Genomic DNA, 20,670 nt, shown 5'->3' on the forward strand with positions numbered 1-20,670 from the left:
ATCTGCCTTCAGCTCAGGTCATGATCCTGGGGTCCTGGAATGGAGCCCCACTGCGGGCTCCCTGCTCAGAGGGGAGCCCCCGCTCCTGCTCCCTCTCAAATAAAACAAAATCTAAAACAAAACAACCACTTAAAATTTGAATTGTGGGGTGCCTGGGTGGCTCAGTTGGTTGGGCGACTGCCTTCGGCTCAAGTCATGATCCTGGAGTCCCGGGATCGAGTCCTGCATTGGGCTCCCTGCTCGGCGGGGAGTCTGCTTCTCCCTCTGACCCTCTTCCCTCTCATGCTCTCTATCTCTCATTCTCTCTCTCAAATAAATAAATAAAATCTTTAAAAAAAATTTGAATTGTGAGCTTGCAAAATCATGTTCATTTCAACAAATAAAAGAAAAGGAAAAACCCTGCTAATGTCTATAGTGGCGGTGCCTCTAAGAAGAATTGAACTTGGGATTTAAAAGCACCAAAATATTCTGTGATATGAAGACTGCAGAAAATGAAGAAGCCATTTCTCCCCATAACCCCATTCCAGAATTTCCAGCAGTTCTCTCTCGCATACGCCTGTGTGAGTGAGGCGGCTGGGCTCCCGAAAGGCTGCCTGAATTCCACTCTGCCAAGTTTCCAGTACAGAAAGAACATGTTAAATAATAAATGTGAGTTTGAGTGTAACTAATAAAATTGGAATGTTAAAGAGCAGCATGCTTTTGAAAAGAGCCTCCTTGTGAGGATGCCCCCTGTGCAAGTCCACGGGAAATAATTCTGAAGGGAGTGATATTAATTAGTAATATAATTTATCTTCTGGAAGCCCTTTCCTTTTGATAGCACCGTGGCACAGTTCATAAGCTTCCAAACAAATGCTCAAAGAAAATGGTTCACACCACAATTTCAGTTTTGTTTTCCATCCTCGAACGGAAAAAAGAGTCAAATTTATTTCAGTATATCTAAGTTTTACACATGCATCACATGATGGAGGATTATGACGATATAAAAGTATATTCATGAAGAGTTTCCAATGAAATGGTAAAATGCTTATGATGTAATCAAAGGAAGACAGAGCAGTATCCAAAATTAAATTCATGGCCTCTGATCTCAGATTTCTTGGTTTCAGCTCTAGCTCTGCCGTATACAAGGTATATGTATACAAGGTATGCAGCCTTGGCAAGATACTTAACTTTCCTGCTCTCAGTTTTCTCATCTAATACTATAAAGGTAATAGTAAAAATCATTGTGTTTGGAATAGTTCCCAGCAGATACTTAATAAATAATATTAATCAAATTATTATTATCCACAATATTGTCAAGCTTATAAAAGAAAAATGCAAGGTGAGAAGGATTAGCGGGAAGAAGGAGCCAAAATGTTATTAATACTTGCTTCTGAATGGTATGTTTATGGGTAATTCTTTTCTACAGCATTACACTTTTCTGTATGTGTTGTTTTGTAATACAGTTTAAATACAGTTTAAAAATTAAGTTTTATGCATACATGGCTTGATGGAAATTGAGGTGGAAATTTGGAATAGGTTAAAACTTACAGCCCAATATACTACAGCATTAATGAAATATTAATTAAGACTCATACAGATGATGTGACAGACAGAAATCACATTTACTTTCCTTCAATTCTAATACAATCTAACTAAAAATTATTTTTTAGGGGCACCTGAGTGGCTCAGACGGTTAAGCGTCTGCCTTCGGCTCAGGTCATGATTCCAGGGTCCTGGGATCGAGCCCCACGTCGGGATTCCTGCTCAGTGGGGAGCCTGCTTCTCCCTCTCCCTCTGTCTGCCACTCTCTCTCTGTCAAACAAATAAATAAAATCTAAAAAAAAAAAAAATATTTTTTAAAGTTTAGCCAATGTCAATTCTACATTCAGAAAAAAAGTCAAATGTTTATTATAATCTTACAATTTTGGCCTACTAAAACTAAAAATGCTTGATTTTTTAATTTAAAAATCCCATGCAAAAGTCCCAAAGGTGCCTTTCACGTTTAAGCTTTATTAATTAGCAACCGCTTTGGTCTCTGACACACATTGTGCAGATATTGAAGTGTTAATATTACTGAAGCTTGATTACAGAAGGCCATGATTAATTTTAAAGCAGACTAAAAAGATATGCCCTGATTACAAAGGAATGATTAAGGCGGAATGTCAGGCATTGCACATTTATAGCAGTCTCTGCCGCAGTCAAAGGAGAAGACGTTGCAGTTTATATTTAGAATCATGAGTGCTTAGTTCTTTAGGATGCGGGGTGTTTGCGCCTCAGGGAAAGATCACCACAAGTCCAAGTAAGGCCTTAAGACCTTTGGGGCCTTGCGGCCAAAGCAAAGCCCCTGAACGCAGACTGGGCGCAACGAGACGCCGTAGTTCAGTCCCCACCAGGCGAGGCCACCCAGAGGCGCCTGCCACAGCCGGCGGGGAGATCTCCTGCCCACGGTATTGCTGGCAAGTACGCATTTTGCTGTGGGACAGAGCATTATGAGAACCTTCTCCCCAAAAATAGAGCAGGTGGAGAGGAAAAGGCCAGCCACACACTGGGGTGCTGCCCAGGCCGGCGCCGACGCCACGGCTCGCGGCCTCCATTTTTATTTGCCACCAGCCCAGAAGGGAACCCCGAGAGGGCCTGGGTCCTCGAATGAGGGGTGCTGCGTTCAGCCAGGGAACCAAAGCAGAGTTTTTGTCCCAGGCAGAGAGAGGGTGCGAGGGGGATAAACGGTTGTCTGGTTGTCTGTTGTTAGGGAAGCGGGGAAACCAAGGCCGGGAGCCGGGCTGGCGGCCCATCCGGGGCTGGCCCCGAGCAGTCCTCCGGCCTCCCTGTGCTTTCCAGGGGCCTCGGACTCCGCTAGCAGATACTGAAGGGCGTCAGCGGATCCGCAGGAGCCCGGGCCTGAGATGAGTTTAGAGTCCTTGTTTCAGCACATCATCTTCTCGGAGCATCAGGCCGAGGAGAGTCGCCGCGTGATCCGAGGAGGTGGGTGCTTCTGTCGCCTTCTGCAGCCTCGGTCTCCTCGAGGTGGGGGCGTAGGGCGAAGGGCAGCCCCCAAGGCGTGGTCAGAGCAGGGAGGGGGCTCTGCTGTCCAGGTGCACAGACGTGGGGACTTTAGAAAGATAGAGATGTTTAAGGATTTCGTTTGTATTCCAGTAAGGTCGGAGATAAACAGATGTCGTGAAGATATGAAGAAAGCAACCGAGGAGCTGAATGAAGAGAAAACCAAGTTGGAATCTAAGGTAGCTTGACGCCTAGAGCATGCTCATTCTCTCATTGTCACTTGAAAAAAAAAAATCTATTTGAACTTGGCTTTTTGAAGGTATTTTACTATTGTAAATAGTTGTCCTTCAAGTAGGAGGCACACTGCCGGGCTGGTTAGTGCAGTGCCATATTGCTGGGTAATATTTCAAACTCCAAATCCAGGGACACTCGTTCTAATAGGCACTTGTCCTAAAGAAACCAGTTTAAGTAATAGTGAATTGATTGTCCATGTTGTGGGATGGTTAACTTTTTAAAAGAGCCTGATGTCACTGGAAAAAATAATTGTTCAATAAGTAGTTGGTGCAGGGTATACGTTTTGAATAGTAAATAATTCAAGGAAGTGTGCTGCCTGATGTAACAATTGGAATGTAACTTTCCAGCGAGTCTCTGCCTTTCGTTTTTTTTTTTCAATTCTCTCCCACATTTTGGACATTTCTTTCATCCCAAAGTAGAATTTTTTCACTAGCATCTTTCTTTCCTGCATCATTTGAAAAGTTATGTTATTTTAAGTAGCAGCAAGGAAATCCAATGGCTTCTTGAAGGAGGATTTTGGACACAAGGTAGAATTCTGGAAAGGCAGAAGTAAGTAATAGGAGAAAAGCATTTGGGGCAGAGAGGGGATATGAACAAAAGGGAAATATGCCCAAGGCATATTGGGAGAGAAATCTAGTCAGAGAAGAGAGCTGATTTCTGGGAATAGGAGGAAACCATTCCAGGCTTTTGATCAGGGAGTGGTGTGATAAAAGTGGTTTTAGGAAGATTTCTCTGAGCCCTGGGAGGAAGGGATCTAAGAACATTATCCAAGTATGCCCTAATGAAGGCCTTGCCTAAGGAGGGAGGGGGGGACGGGGGACGACAGTCATTCAAAAATATTTGTTCAACACCTAGAGATAAACTAAGCAAGCTGTGTGCAATGGGAAATCTGTTTGAGGATGTCTGCTTAAAAAAATGTCTATTTTAACTTCCTAGTGTGAGGAATTTCTAGTTTTCTTTGTGAACAAAAGTAATCATAGATCTCTTCTCTACCTGGTGAGTTTCTGCTCTTCTTTCAAGTCTTACTCAAATGTCACCTGTGAAGCCCACCCTTGGACAGCTTGGAGAATTTTTTTTTTTTTATAGTTCGGGGTACCATGTTACAATTAAACAAGAGTACTTACTGGGATTTGTGTTTGTATCCCTCACTGTTTTGGGGGCAACACATCTGGAATTTTTTTCTTAACCATCTTTTGTTTCCACAGGTTGTAGCCCTTGCCTAGCACCTAGTTTACTTTGGTGTTTGAATGAATTAAAGTGTACTAATAGTAAGATAATAGGGAGAGTGCTGTCTTTTAAGATAGAATTTTGGACTGTTACTCAATGAGACCCTAGGTCCTGTTTTGCTTGTGAGTAGCAGATAAAGTAGCTGCTAACACTATAAGCTGATGGGAAGGGCAGAGCATTAAGAACGTCATGATGTAGCTTTTTTTTCTTTAAAAAGAATTGAGATACTTTGAGGATTGGTAACTGGAAGCTAATAGAAGTAATAGGCAAAACATACAATTAGGTAATGCTTAGCTGACACTTACTGTATGCTGGGCACTATTCTAAATAGCTTCACCCATATTAAGTCCTTTAACCCTGCCAGGAATCCTGTGATGAGGCACCATTATGAATCTCCCTTTATGGGTGAGGAAACACAGAGGTTAAATGACTTGCCCATGATATATAATTAAAAACAATTAGGCTACCATAATGAAAGTAACAATTGAGTAATGACAGCATATTTTATTAAAACATTTCTTGAGCTCGTCTTAGATTTTTTTCTTCAAGAAATCCACATATAATAATGTATCTGAAGCTTTTGCAGTTAGTTTAGGGCAGTTTTTAAAAGGTCACTTATGTAAGTTTTTATACAAAATGTATTTTTCCCAGATTGGTGAAGATATTGACCTGACAGATAACAAATGTTAAAAAAAAACTTGTTCTTTATATGTCTTCTTTGACAAAAAATAGGTTTACTCTTTGTACTGTTTTCTTTTTTAGCAGCCTGTTTTGTTGGAAGTGGAAGTGTAATTTGTTACTAAATACACATACATAAAAAATGTTGACTCAAATATTTATACTTGAGAAAAGACAGAGCAAGTCCTTAACATTGTTTAGAAACATCTGCTGAAATTACTAATTAATATAGGCTCTTAAATGTGCATTGTTTTTTGATCAGCTCATATACATGGGTAATAGTATGATTGTATCTTACTAATAAAATTAACATATCAAGTTCACAGTTCATACAATACTAATTTGTCATTGAAATAATTTGATTTATAATATAGTCAAAATGGTGTGTGTGTGTGTGTGTGTGTGTGTGTGTGTGTGTGTATGGATAAAGATTTTAAAAGGGGGACCACAATTATAATGTAAATGACTAATGGGAAGAACTGAAGAAGTAATCATAAATTGATTTCTTGTGTCTTTCATTCTCAGAGTTAATTATATGTCTGCCAATAACAATGAAAATATATTTACTTGAATATTTGACTTGGCATTTATTGACCAATTTATCAAGTGGAAGCAGCATCGGGAGAAACTAGAACATAATTTGAATAGGCCAGTGCTTGAGCTATTTGTACAGTGATACATTCAGACAATATTTGGGGCATTTATTTTGGAAGTCGCTTGTGGTAAAAAAATGTTTTTAGGAAGTACAGTACTCATTTTTTTTCTGTTCTGTAAAACCCAGGTAGCATGTAATTAGAACTTGAATGATAGCATTTGCTTTTCAGGGCTCGATGAGTCCTTTAAAATATATGGTTACAAAAGTCTCAGATTATATAGTATGAGTACTTTGTGCATTGGAGAGCTACAGTATGGCTGGTTAGGTTTGGTAATATGAAAACAGAAAGACAAGAACATGCCCTGGATTTGCATTTTAATGCTTACCAAAATACCCAAAGCTTCTGATAGTCAAGGAAAGACTTTATAGTATTGATGACAGAGCAAATCCAAAATTAAGAACTCACAGAACATTTGTAGTTTCTTCTAAGCATCTAAAAGTTTTTTTCTTTTCTGCTTTAAAAATAGTATATAGTTAAAATTTGGGCATTTAATCCGTAAAAACATATAAAACCTAACATAATATCATACTGTCTCAAAAGAAAGTAAATGGAAGAAAGCTATTTTGTATAATTTTTCTTCTCCCAATTTTACCTTATTATGTAAACATTATAACAATAATAAAATATGGCATGAATTTTTTAAAAAAATTCATCATATTGAAATAAACAAGTAACTTAAGGTGGCTTCTTTTACTTCAAAATGTGCACATTCCTTTTTTTTTTTTTTTTAGTTGAAAAAAACCCTCCCAGTTAGGAACCCTCCTAGTTAGGAACCCTCCCAGACCAGCAGACAAAGTCATATGTGTTGTACTCTATTACCTAATTAGGGAAAGAACAAAATCACAAATTGTTATCATGTATAATATTGAAATGGAGTTTTGTTATGGAGATTTTTCTTTTTGTAAAAGTTGCACCAACAAAAATTTATATCCATCTTTAATTTTATTAATTAAAAGTTAAAGTTACTTAAAAACATAAATAAAAGGACATTATTAATTCACTCTAACATTGTTTAAATAGCAGTACATGTGAATTATTTAATCCCAATTTTAGAAAATAACATGGAAATTCTGTTTATCACAATTTAACACATTCCTATATATAGGTTAATTAATTGTGACCAGGACACTTTTGGGGGTAGTTACACTTAGTTGCTTGCACTGTCTCTGACTTTTCCACATGAAAGTCTTTTAAGCAAAATCCCTCCTATCCTAAACATGTAGAGCTGATTTTTAAAAAATTGTGTAGAATTTTGGTATATTGTCTCTTTTACATTCACTTTGGTCATATGTACACTTCCATAGCCAATCATATTATTGAGTCTGGAGTCCATTCTACAGAGGACTTTTCTTTTATTTATTTTTTAAGATTTTATTTATTTATTTGACAGAGAGAGACATAGCAAGAGAGGGAACACAAGCGGGGAGCGGGAGAGGGAGAAGCAGGCTTCCTGCTGAGCAAGGAGCCCCATGTGGGGCTTGATCCCAGGACCCCGGGATCATGACCTGAGCCAAAGGCAGACACCTAACAACTGAGCCACCCAGGCGCCCCAGAGGACTTTTCTTTTATACTCAAAGTACTTCCTAGAAGTTTGGTGGATGTTTTCTTCACTCCCCAATGCTACTTCCAAAACATTTTTCTCCCTCCTTATGGTAGCTCATGCTATGTTCTGCCATCTTTTCCCTGCTTCTCTTTTCTGTTATCCTACTAATTCACTGGGTACTCTCCCTTGCTCTTAAAATTGGTACCTGGTCCCAGATCCCACTGTTCTCTTACTTCATCTGGACCTTGAGTCCATTTCTGTCTTTCTCCACTATTACTTGCCTGTGTGTTCATTTCCCTCTTTATTCTTAGATTTCATCGTTGGCCATTCCACTCTTCCTCCTGACTCCTCTCTCCTTTTTTTTTCCCTTCCCTGGCAAGACTCCAACTCCAGGTGAACAAATTACCTGCTACAATGTCAGCACTCAGGCAATTCCAGGGGAGATTGGATCCGGTATTCACGAATGTGAGCCTCAGCTTCAACTGAGACTTCTACATTGCCTGGAAACACTACTACATTCCTTACTCTCTGTAATGACTATTTCAACCTTCACTCTTCTACATTTTATCCTCTCTTCTGAACTACTTAACTCTCAGGAGGTAATTTTGCCTTTTGTTTCAGAGAAAATAGAAAACATCCACCAGGAAATTTTTTATTTTCCCACCTGCCGATCTTCAAACCTGCCTGTGTGAAGACCCATCTCCCCTTTCTTCCTGTTATCTTGAATGAGATGCCCTTCCTCCTGAAGAAGGATAGTTCTAGCTATGCTTCATATCCCATCATCTCCTGTATCATCATTATCATTATCATCATCAATGTTATGCATGTTAGTGGGAAGGGGCCTATAGAGAGAGGTTGAAGACAAAGACTAGAGAGAAAATATAATCAAGAGTTAAAAGTCCCTGAGGAGGTGGAAGGAGGATGGGTGGGGTCCAGAGCCTAAGGTAAGAACTAGCCTTTGACAGGAGGAGAGATACCTCTTCTGTTGTAAAAACTGAGAGTAGGGGGCACCTGGGTGGCTGAGTCAGTTAAGCGTCTGCCTTTGGCTCAGGTCATGATCCCAGGGTCCTGGGATCCAGCCCTGCATTGGGCTCCCTGCTCAGCAGGGAGTCTGCTTGTCCCTCTCCTTCTGCCCCTCCCCCTGCTTATGCTCTCTCCCTTGATCTCCCAAATAAATAAATAAAATCTTAAAAAAAAACCAAAACCTTAAAAGTAATAGGTAGTATTGAGCAAATCATTACTATATATCAGGCTGTATGCTAAGCATTTTACAAACCTTAGCTCAATTAACTCTTGCAAGAGCCCTGTGAGATTGGTAGAATTACTCCCCCATTATTCATTTGAGAAAATTGAGACTCAGAGAAATTAAGTACCTTGCACGAAGTCACATTAAGTGGCAAGTAATAGATGGAAGATTTGAACGTATATGGGGTTAACTAGAGAGTCTCACTCTTTTTTTTTAAGATTTTATTTATTTATTTGAGAGAGAGAGAGAACACGAGCAGGGAGAGGGACAGTGGGAGAAGCAGACTCCCTACTGAGCAGAGAGCTTGACTCCGGGCTGGATCCCAGGACCCTGAGATCATGACCTGAGCTGACAGCAGACACTTAACCGACTGAGCCACCCAGGCGCCCCGAGAGCCCTCACTCTTCACTGCTGCAGCGTAGTGTAAGGAACAGGATAAGGAAGGGATGAGGGTACAGGAAAGTTTGGAGACAGTGACAGGAAACGAAAGGCATGGTTCACTAAAAGCCACCTAGCTTTGTTAGTTCAACAATTTTTTTTTTTTAAGATTTTATTTATTTATTTGACAGAGAGAGATCACAAGCAGGGGGAGTGGGAGAGGGAGAAGCAGGCTTCCCGCGGACTGGGGAGCCTGACGCGGGGCTCCATCCCAGGACCCTGGGACCATGACCTGAGCCGAAGGCAGACGCTTAACGACTGAGCCACCCAGGCATCCCAGTTCAACAATTTTGATGAGTATGTGTCTTATGTGTTTAATGAAATTATTAATAAGAATGTTTTATTTCTTTGTTCCTCTGCTTTTACAGTTGGGTGGTCTTATGCAAGCAAGGTAACACCGTGAGTTTACGGAAGCTTCCCTGTAATCATAGGGGCTACTCATTGGTACAGATCTATTTTAGTCAGGTAGCAGGTTAGCCGCTGAGGGTTGAGACCAGTCAGAAGTACCACCCCTTCCTTAGAAGGCTCTATCAGTTTAGGGTGCTTTTGGTTGCAAATAATAGAAATTCAGTTCAAAATGACTTAAACGTATTAAGAAACAATTGACTTATATGTTTGAAAACCCAACCTTTGATTCAACAGTTATATCAGTTGGAATTGCATCAGGTTGCTTATAACAAAAATGTAACCATAGTGGCTTTACCAAATAAGGGGTTATTTTTTTCTATGTAACAGAAAGTCTGGAGGTAGGAAATCCACAGCCATTTATTTAAAATTGCTCAAGGAGATCGTGAAAGACCCCCAGTACATTCTTTCTATTCCACTATCCTTAGCTTGTGGCTTTCATCCTTATAGTCACAGTACTGCTCCATCTGAGGGCATCATATTTGAATTCCAGCTGGAAGAAGAGGAGAGCATGAAAATCAAAAGACTTCCCATGTGGCTTTATCATTGTTTTGGTGGAAGGGAAGTCCTCTCTAAGGACTTAATCCTGCATCTTAAGGATTAGAATTTTTCACATGGTCAACCTTGGAAAATGGAGCCTGGGAACTTTTTAACTGGTTGCATTACTGCTCTGAATAAAATTGGGATTTTATTAATAAAGAAGAATGGCCGAATGCCGGTTGACCTTGCGTTCCCCTAAAAGTAAGTAACAACTCCCCAAAAAGTAAGTAACAACAACTGCTTTCTCCTTCTAAATCAGGGAGAGAGAGAGAAGGAAGTTTGTAGAAGCTTTCTCTGAAAAGCAAGGAAATTATCCTCATCGGATACCTTCTTCCATCTCATATCCACAAATTTTAACATGTGACTATCCCTGAACCAATAACTGTGGTCAAAGGTAGTAAATTCTTCCAAATTCAGTGAGCTGTCTAGGGATGGTACAAGTTTCCAAAAACTAATAGTTAACCAAAGAAAGGAGGAATACATGTTTGGGAGGCAACCACAGTGTCTACAACAAATATTTTAGTGGTTAATCCAGAATGACCATGTAGAGAGTCCCTGTCATTGGTTGAAGTATGTAAGGTTAATTATGTTTATCATTTAATCTTAGTATGATTTATCATATATGAAAGAATATAATGCAAGTTTTCCCTTGTAAGTTACCCCTCAGTCAACCAAGAGTTGTTTTATGTTAGAGTCCTTAAGAGCCTTTATGTTATTACATGCACTTAAAATTCCTTTATTTTGAACAAGAGCTTGATGATAGTTTGAGATGCTTGAAGGAATCACCTGATTGAATTGATTTTTAAAAAGTAGACAAAAACATTTAACAGATTGCTAAATCTGGGAGTATGACCTCAGAATTCTAAGTGGTAAATGTCATTGTGAAAAAGCCACTTAATAATAACCCCCCCAAAAAATCCACAAATCTCTAAAACATAGTATTGTGATGAAAAAGTAACCTATAGAAGGTACATAAGTATATACCATTTAAAAACACACAAAACATCTATGAGGGATTATAAATATATAGTGAACTATAATGACATGCATGGAATGATAAGTAGCAACATCAAGTAGTGATTATCTCTGATAGGGGGTGGAAGATAAATATAATCAGGGAAGGGTATACAGGTCACTTTAGCTATACACATAATGTTTAATTTCTTAAGCTGGGGGTGGGAACATAGCTGTTATGTGACTTTTAAAAATAAAGATACATTTTGAAAGTTACAAAGCAGTGTTTTTCAGTCTATGCAAAAAGTTAGGCAGCCATCACTAATTACAGACCATCTTCATCACCCCAGAAAGAAACCCTATGCCCATAGCAGTTCCCCTCCATCCCCCTCAAACTCCACCAGCCCAAAGTCACCACTAACCTACTTCTGTCTCCAGACATTGCATTTAAGTGGAATTTTATGATGGCCTTTTCTGACTGGCTTCTCTCACTGAGCATGTTTTCAAGTTTCATCCATATTGTAGCATGTATCACTACTTCATTCCTTTCTATGGCTGAATAATATTCCATTGTACAGATATACCTAATTTGTTTATGCATTCAACAGTTAATAGACATTGGGCTGTTTCCACATTTTAGCTATTATGAATAATGTCACTGTGAATATTTATCTACAAGTTTTTGTATGAGCATACATTTTCAATTCTCCTGGGTATTTCATCCAGGAGTGGAATTTCTGGGGCATATGGTACGGATAGGTTTAACTCTTTGAGGAAAATGCCAGACTGCGTAGCAGCCACATCATCGTACCTGTCACCAGCAGTATCCCAGGGCTCCAATTTCTCTATAGCCTCACTAACACTAGTTATTTTCTGTTATTTTAATTTGTTTTGCTTTTGTGTTATAGCCATTTTAGTGGGTGTGAGACAGTATTTGGTTTATACTTTGGTTTTGGTTTATATTTCAAGTTCCTTAATGACATTAATGCTGAACATCTTTTCAGGTGCTTATTGGCCATTTGGCACATCTATTCTTAAGATGAGCTGTTAGATTAATGGTCGTGTCCATGGTTCCACTTCTTTTATTGGGGAGCATTAGTCTCTGAGAAGTAGTGATCGCTCTTCATATTGATAGAACTGAAATGATTACATTTCTAAATGAAGTAAAAAATATTATATATAGTATCTATTGAACTCCTTTTTCTCAACTTTGTTTTCATGATCTTAAGAAAATCCAAAGAATATTTCATGTTAATAGCAGTTTAGAGCAAACTCTCTAACAGTATGCCAGATAGCCTTTCTATTTACAAGTGCTTATAAATCACAAAAGTTGCACACTTCCTGGCTTGGGTCCAAAAAGTGGAAAATCTGCTGCACTGTTTCTAATTGTATAAAATCTACACCAGTGTGCCTATTTCTTCTCTTCTCTTCTCTTTTTTCTCTCTTTCCTTTTGTTTTCTCTTTAAAGAGCTACTCTAATTGTTTAGCCTGAAATGTTAGAAATGTTCTCAACAGAAAAAAAAAAAAAGCTTCCTTTCCAGGAACTGAGAGAAGGGTTCTCTAATTATTTTTTTAAGACTTATTATTTTTATTTATTTATTATTATTTATTATTTATTTTTTTAAAGATTTTATTTATTTATTCATGAGAGATAGAGAGACAGAGAGAGAGAGGCAGAGGGAGCAGGGAGCCCGATGCAGGACTCAGTCCCAGGACTCTGGGATCATGACCTGAGCTGAAGGCAGATGCTTAACCATCTGAGCCACCCAGGCACCCAGGGTTCTCTAATTAAAGAACAGAAACTTTGTGGCTTAGTGTGCAGAAAGCATGAGATTACATTTAGTTTGCTAACCTCCTAAGACTATACAGCACAAGATTGCCCTTTCAAAAGTTTGCCTTTTGATTTCTTTTTTTTTAAATTTTTTTATTGTTATGTTAATCACCATACATTACATCATTAGTTCTTGATGTAGTGTTCCATGATTCATTGTTTGTGCATAACACCCAGTGCTCCATGCAGAATGTGCCCTCTTTAATACCCATCACCAGACTAACCCATCCCCCCACCCTCCTCCCCTCTAGAACCCTGTTTGTTTTTCAGAGTCCATCGTCTCTCATGGTTCGTCTCCCCCTCTGACTTACTCCCCTTCATTCTTCCCCTCCTGCTATCTTCTTCTTTTTCTTTTTTCTTAACATATGTTGCATTATTTGTTTCAGAAGTACAGATCTGTGATTCAACAGTCTTGCACAATTCACAGCGCTCACCATAGCACATACCCTCCCCAATGTCTATCACCCAGCCAACCCATCCCTTCCACCCCCCACCACTCCAGCAACTCTCAGTTTCCTGAGATTAAGAATTCCTCATATCAGTGAGGTCATATGATACATGTCTTTCTCTGATTGATTTATTTCACTCAGCATAAGACCCTCCAGTTCCATCCACGTCGTTGCAAATGGCAAGATCTCATTCCGTTGGATGGCTGCATAATATTCCATTGTGTATATATACCACTTCTTTACCCATTCATCTGTCGATGGACATCTTGGCTCTTTCCACAGTTTGGCTATTGTGGACATTGCTGCTAAAAACATTGGGGTGCACGTACCCCTTCAAGTCCCTACATTTGTATCTTTGTGGTAAATACCCAGTAGTGCAATTGCTGGATCGTATGGTAGCTCTATTTTCAACTGAGTAAGCTGCGTACTGTTTTCCAGAGGGGTTGCACCAGCTTGCATTCCCACCAACAGTGTAGGAGGGTTCCCCTTTCTCCGCATCCCTGCCAACATCTGTCATTTCCCAACTTGTTAATTTTAGCCATTCTGACTGGTGTGAGGTGGTATCTCATTGAGGTTTTGATTTCGATTTCCCTGATGCCGAGCGATGTTGAGCACTTTTTCATGTGTCTGTTGGCCATTTGGACGTCTTCTTTGGAAAAAATGTCTGTTCATGTCTTCTGCCCATTTCTTGATTGATTATTTGTTCTTTGGGTGTTGAGTTTGATAAGTTCTTTATAGATTTTGGATACTAGCCCTTTATCTGATATATCAATTTGCAAATATTTTCTCCCATTCTGTCGGTTGCCTTTTGGTTTTGTGGACTGTTTCTTTTGCTGTGCAAAAGCTTTTTATCTTGATGAAATCCCAATAGTTCATTTTTGCCCTCGCTTCCCTTGCCTTTGGCGATGTTTCTAGGAAGAAGTTGCTGCAGCTGAGGTTGAAGAGGTTGCTGCCTGTGTTCTCCTTTAGGAATTTGATGGACTCCTGTCTCACGTTTAGGTCTTTCAACCATTTGGAGTCTATTTTTGTGTGTGGTGTAAGGAAATGGTCCAGTTTCATTCTTCTGCATGTGGCTGTCCAGTTTTCCCAACACCATTTGTTGAAGAGACTGTCTTTTTGCCATTGGACATTCTTTCCTGCTTTGTCGAAGATTAGTTGACCATAGAGTTGAGGGTCCATTTCTGGGCTCTCGATTCTGTTCCATTGATCTATGTGTCTGTTTTTGTGCCAGTACCATACTGTCTTGATGATGACAGCTTTGTAATAGAGCTGGAAGTCCGGAATTATGATGCCGCCAGCTTTGCTTTTCTTTTTCAAGATTCCTCTGGCTATTCGGGGGTCTCTTCTGGTTCCATACAAATTTTAGGATTATTTGTTCCATTTCTTTGAAAAAAGTGGATGGTATTTTGATGGGGATTGCATTGAATGTGTAGATTGCTCTAGGTAGCATTGACATCTTCACAATGTTGGTTCTCCCAATCCATGAGCATGGAATGTTTTTCCATTTCTTTGTGTCTTCTTCAATTTCTTTCCTGAGTATTTTATAGTTTTCTGAGTACAGATCCTTTGCCTCTTTGGTTAAATTTATTCCGAAGTATCTTATGGTTTTGGGTGCAATTGTAAATGGGATCGACTCCTTGATTTGTCTCTCTTCTGTCTTGTTGTTGGTGTATAGGAATGCCACTGATTTCTGTGCATTGATTTTATATCCTGCTACTTTACTGAATTCCTGTATGAGTTCTGGCAGTTCTGGGGTGGAGTCTTTTGGGTTTTCCACATACAGTATCATATCATCTGCAAAGAGTGAGAGTTTGACTTCCTCCGTGCCAATTTGGATGCCCTTGATTTCTTTTTGTTGTCTGATTGCTGTGGCTAGGACTTCTAATACTATGTTGAATAGCGGTGGTGATAGTGGACATCCCTGCCACGTTCCTGACCTTAGGGGAAAAGCTCTCAGCTTTTCCCCATTGAGAATGATATTCGCTGTAGGTTTTTCATAGATGGCTTTTATGATGTTGAGGTATGTACCCTCTATCCCTATACTCTGAAGAGTTTTGATCAAGAAAGGATGCTGTACTTTGTCAAATGCTTTTTCTGCATCTATTGAGAGGATCATATGATTCTTGTTCTTTCTTTTGTTAATGTATTGTATCACATTGATTGATTTGCGGATGTTGAACCAGCCTTGCAACCCAGGGATAAATCCCACATGGTCGTGGTGAATAATCCTTTTAATGTACTATTGGATCCTATTTGCTAGTATTTTGGTGAGAATTTTTGCATCCATGTTCATCAAGGATATTGGTCTGTAATTCTCCTTTTTGATGGGGTCTTTGTCTGGTTTGGGGATCAAGGTAATGGTGGCCTCCTAAAATGAGTTTGGAAGTTTTCCTTCCATTTTATTTTTTGGAACAGTTTCAGGAGAATAGGTATTAATTCTTCTTGAAATGTCTGATAGAATTCCCCTGGGAAGCCATCTGGCCCTGGGCTTTTGTTTGTTGGGAGATTTTTGATGACTGCTTCAATTTCCTTAGTTGTTATAGGTCTCTTCAGGTTTTCTATTTCTTCCTTGTTCAATTTTGGTAGTTGATACATGTCTAGGAATGCACCCATTTCTTCCAGGTTATCTAATTTGCTGGCATAGAGTTGCTCATAATATGTTCTTATAATTGTTTGTATTTCTTTGGTGTTGGTTGTGATCTCTCCTCTTTCATTCATGATTTTGTTGATTTGGGTCATTTCTCTTTTCTTTTTGATCACTCTGGCCAGGGGTTTATCAATCTCGTTAATTCTTTCAAAGAACCAGCTTCTAGTTCCGTTGATCTGTTCTAGTGTTCTTTTGGTTTCTGTTTTATTGATTTCTGCTCTGATCTTTATTATTTCTCTTCTCCTGCTGGGTTTAGGCTTTATTTGCTGTTCTTTCTCCAGCTCCTTTATGTGTAGGGTTTGGTTGTGTATTTGAGACCTTTCTTGTTTCTTGAGAAAGGCTTGTATTGCTATATACTTTCCTCCCAGGACTGCCTTTGCTGTATCCCAAAGATTTTGAACAGTTGTTTTCATTTTCATTGGTTTCCATGAATTTTTTAAATTCTTCTTTAATTTCCTGGTTGACCCATTCATTCTTTAGTAGGATGCTCTTTAGCCTCCATGTATCTGAGTTCTTTCTGACTACCCTCTTGTGATTGAGTTCTAGTTTCAAAGCATTGTGGTCTGAAAATATGCAGGGAATAATCCCAATCTTTTGGTACTGGTTGAGACCTGATTTGTGACCTAGGATGCGATCTATTCTGGAGAATGTTTTTTAATCCAATATGATAGCCTGTGTCTTTTGATTAGGGCATTTAGCCCATTTACATTCAGGGTAACTCTTGAAAGGTATGAATTTAGTGCCATTGTATTGCCTGTATGGTGACTGTTACTGTATATTGTCTCTGTTCCTTTCTGATCTATGCTGCTTTTAGGCTCTCTCTTTGCTTAGAGGACCCCTTTCAATATTTCTTGGAGGGCTGGTTTCGTGTTTGCAAATTCCTTTAGTTTTTGTTTGTCCTGGAAGCTTTTTATCTCTTCTTCAATTTTCAATGAGAGCCTAGCTGGATAGAGTATTCTTGGCTGCGTATTTTTCTCGTTTAGTGCTCTGAAGATATCATGCCAGTCCTTTCTGGCCTGCCAGGTCTCTGTGGATAGGTCTGTTGCCAATCTAATATTTTTACCATTGTAGGTTACATATCTCTTCTCCCGAGCTGCTTTCAGGATTTTCTCTTTGTCTCTGAGACTCGTAAGTTTTACTAATATATTAGATGTCGGGGTGTTGACCTATTTTCATTGATTTTGAGAGGGGTTCTCTGTGCCTCCTGGATTTTGATGCCTGTTTCCTTCCTCATATTAGGGAAGTTCTCTGCTATTATTTGCTCCAATATACCTTCTGCCCCTCTCTTTCTTCTTCTTCTGGGATCCCAATTATTCTACTGTTGTTTCGTCTAATCGTATCGCTTATCTCTCGAATTCTGCCCTCGTGATCCTGTAGTTGTTTCTCTCTCTTTTTCTCAGCTTCTTTATTTTCCATCATTTGGTCTTCTATATCACTGATTCTCTCTTCTGCCTCATTTATCCTACCAGTTAGTGCCCCCATTTTTTATTGTGTCTCAATAGCCTTTTTGATTTCGACTTGGTTAGATTTTAGTTCTTTTATTTCTCCAGAAAGGGTTTCTCTAATAACTTCCACGCTTTTTTCAAGCCCAGCTCGTATCTTTAAAGTCATGATTCTGAACTCTAGGTCCGACATCGTACTAATGTCCGTATTGAGTAGGTCCCTGGCTGACGGTACTATCTCTTGTTCTTTTTGCTGAGGAGATTTTTTTCGTCTTGTCATTTTGTCCAGAGGAGAACAGATGAATGAGAGAACAAAATGCTAACAGGTTAACAATGTCCCCAGCAAATAGACTCTATACAAATCAGAAAAGACCTGAAACCAGGGGAAAAGAAGGGAAAGAAAGTAAAGAAAAGAAAGAAAAGAAAAAGAAAAAGATAAATACCAAAATAGAACAATACGAAAAAAACCGAATATGATCAAATATGATCAGGCTAGTGCATAGATCAGTGCCACACACTAGATTTTTGGGCATATTTTTGGTCTGTTAGATAAAAGTGCCTCCTAAAATTTTAAAGGAAGAAAGACTTATATATGTACAACATAAGGGTTGATACAATGAAGGGTTGGAAGATGACTGTAAAGATGAAAATTATAAAAGATTTTATAAAAGGAATTGATACGATAAGAAGTTTGAAAAAGAAAGAAGATTTAAAAAAAAAAGAAAGAAAAAATAAAAAAAAGGGAGAGAATGTGATCAGGCAGGAGACTAGAACAAGGCCATACACTAGTGATTTAGGGTATATTTTGATCTGTTAGAAGAAACTGTATCTCAAAATTTTAAAGAGAGAACAACTTATATATATACATATGCCAACAATAAGGGTAACTACTATGAAGGGATAAAATATGACTCTAAAAATGAAAAATAAAAATGTTTTTTTTTTAAAAGGATTGAGAAGATGTTGGTTGAAAAGGGGAAAAAGAAAAATTTAAAAAAAACCGTTTAAAAAATTAACTTTGAAAACTAATGAATCATGGTAAAAAAAATCCATGAATTCTATGTGCAGTATTCCCCTAGTGCTGGATTTCTCCCTTTTCCTTGATCGGTAAACTTGGTCTTGGCTTGCTGGCTGTTCGTGCTGATCTTCTGGGGGAGGGGCCTGTTGCCGTGGTTGCCAAATGTCTTTGCCGGAGGCGGGAATTGCCCCGCCCTTGTTGGTCTGGGCTAAGGAAGCTGCTCGGGTTTGCTCTCAGGAGCTTTTGTTCCGTGCAAGCTCTTGCTGGAGCTTTGGAGGACCAGGGTGAAAATGGTGGCCTCTCAATCTCCGCCCGGAGGAGCCGAGAACTCGGGGCCCTGCTCCTCAGTGCGCCCCCAGAGAAAAGCAGTCACTCCCGTCTCCCTGGTGTCCGGCTGCACTGCGTGCTAACCTGGCCTGTGACCCAGCGTTTGTATCTCTGGCCACCCGACCCGTGTGGAGTCTCCAAACCCAGCAGATCCCTGCAGTGCGCTCCCGCGCCGCTCCTCCCCGGGGGAGGAAGGGGAGTCTCCCCGGATCTGCCGCTTGTTGGGTCCCTGCTTGCAGGAGCAGTGGCCCAACTGGGCCGCGGATCACAGTTTATGGCAACCCCGAGCTGAGAGCCGCGCCCTCAGCTCCGTCTCTGCAGCCGGCTTCCCCGCTCCGATAACAGGGAGCTCTGCTGCACTCAGGCACCCCCGGTCTTTCTGTGACCCCGAGGGTCCTGAGTCCACACTGTACCGCGAGGTTTCCACTCCCCGCTTAGCCACTGCAGCGACGTCCTTCAGCGGAGCCGGCTTCGAAAAGTTCTGATTTTGTGCTCTGCGGCTCTATCACTTGCCAGAAGCAGCCGGTGGAGGCCCCTCTCCCGCCGTCTATCCTCCCAAATATCGCCTCGGGTTTCATTTCTCCGCACATCCTACCTTCCAGTAAGTGGTCGCTTCTCTGTTCAGAGAGTTGTTGCTACTCTTTCTTCGTCTGCTGTTGGAGTTCGTAGGTGTTCAGAAGGGTTTGATCCCCATTCAGCTGAATTCCTGAAATCCAGGTCTCCTACTCCTCCGCCATCTTGCTCCGCCCCTGCCTTTTGTGATTCTTAGAATGTCAATAACTGTGTTCCTCATTTCTAAGTATCTCCAATCACACATTGGATAATTATTCATTCAACAAACATTCATTAAGCAACTTCTACATTGCACTGTGAATAATTGGAAATAAATTACATAATGACTTTCTACCTTAATTTGAGAGTTGGCATCAAACAGTTTCAAGTGTATAAACTTAACTGTAAACTCAAAATTCTCAATGTTCTCCTTTCTAAAAAAAAGTTTGTAATATCTTTTGATGTTTTCTCTGCAGTTCTGTAAAGAAAAACTTTTCATATTTGTCACAAGTAATTAAAGCATAAAAATAGATGAGTGCACCAGATGTCCTTAGAGTACAGTACTGGGCATTTTTGTGGGGGTGGGCTATTTTTCTAAGGGTGTTTGCCTTTGCAATGGGTTCTGTTGTTCTTGAATATGCCAACTATTCTTTGACTTTGGGGCTTTTGCACTTGCTGTCTCCTCTGCCTGAAATGCTTCTTCCCTCAGCTAGGGGTGTTTTGTGTACGCTCGTTTCTTTTAGGTCTCTTTCCGCAGGGTGGCCAGCCATTCCACTGGAATGTGAGCCTTTACGTCAAGACATGCAAATCTTGGTGGTTGGTTACCTGAGGTTGCAGTTGCCACTTGAGAGCTATGGTTTTTAAAGAGTGATCTGCAACCATAGGCATCCCCAAGACTCTTTCAGGAGGTCTGTGAACTATTTTCTTAATGATGCAAAGGCATTATTCACTATTTTCACTGTGCTTGCCTGCACATTGATGTTAGTAGAGGCGATGATGAGTAAAACTTTTGGTGCCTTAGCACAAGTCAAGGCAGTAGCATCCAGCTGTACTGGTAGTCATTGCATTCTTCACTGCCATAAACTTAGAGTAAAAAACAAAACCCACCAGTTTCACAAATGCCTTGGTTGTTTTGAAGTTGACCATTATGTATATGAGTTTTTAATACCGCATGTGATGAAATGGGAAGTTCACATAAAGTACTTCTGTGTTCCAAAGTACAATGATTGTCTCAAGGGAGAGTACTTATGTGATTGAGTTACAAAATGAACTAGCTCTTTTTTTTTTTTTCCAGGAACACCATTTTTACTTGAACAACTGACAGGCTGTAGTTATTTAAACTTGAGTACTTGGCAAAATTTTCATCAAAAATGAAGTTGACCCTGATATTTAAAGGCAAACAACTGATAGTAGTAGTAATATTTTGCCAATAATAATATTCAAC

The 20,670-nt window shown here is 39.7% G+C and overlaps 1 protein-coding gene across 6 annotated transcripts in view; it reads left to right on the forward strand.

Annotated features, from left to right (window-relative positions):
* The first annotated feature begins 2,371 nt into the window (after positions 1–2,371).
* CCDC172 (coiled-coil domain containing 172) overlaps positions 2,372–20,670 on the forward strand; it is a 69,327-nt gene continuing 51,028 nt past the window's right edge. For 5 of the 6 annotated variants that reach the window (XM_027596520.1, XM_027596518.1, XM_027596523.1 and 2 more), the window contains exons 1-3: positions 2,372–2,439; positions 2,818–2,961; positions 3,133–3,218. In XM_027596520.1, coding sequence (XP_027452321.1) covers positions 2,883–2,961; positions 3,133–3,218 — 165 coding nt within the window. In that variant the 5' untranslated portion in view covers positions 2,372–2,439; positions 2,818–2,882. The remainder of the gene's footprint in view (positions 2,440–2,817; positions 2,962–3,132; positions 3,219–20,670) is intronic. The other variant, XM_027596519.1, reaches the window with a different exon arrangement.

This window comes from Zalophus californianus, chromosome 15, assembly GCF_009762305.2.
Source record: "Zalophus californianus isolate mZalCal1 chromosome 15, mZalCal1.pri.v2, whole genome shotgun sequence".
NCBI classification, from domain to species: Eukaryota; Metazoa; Chordata; class Mammalia; order Carnivora; family Otariidae; genus Zalophus; species Zalophus californianus.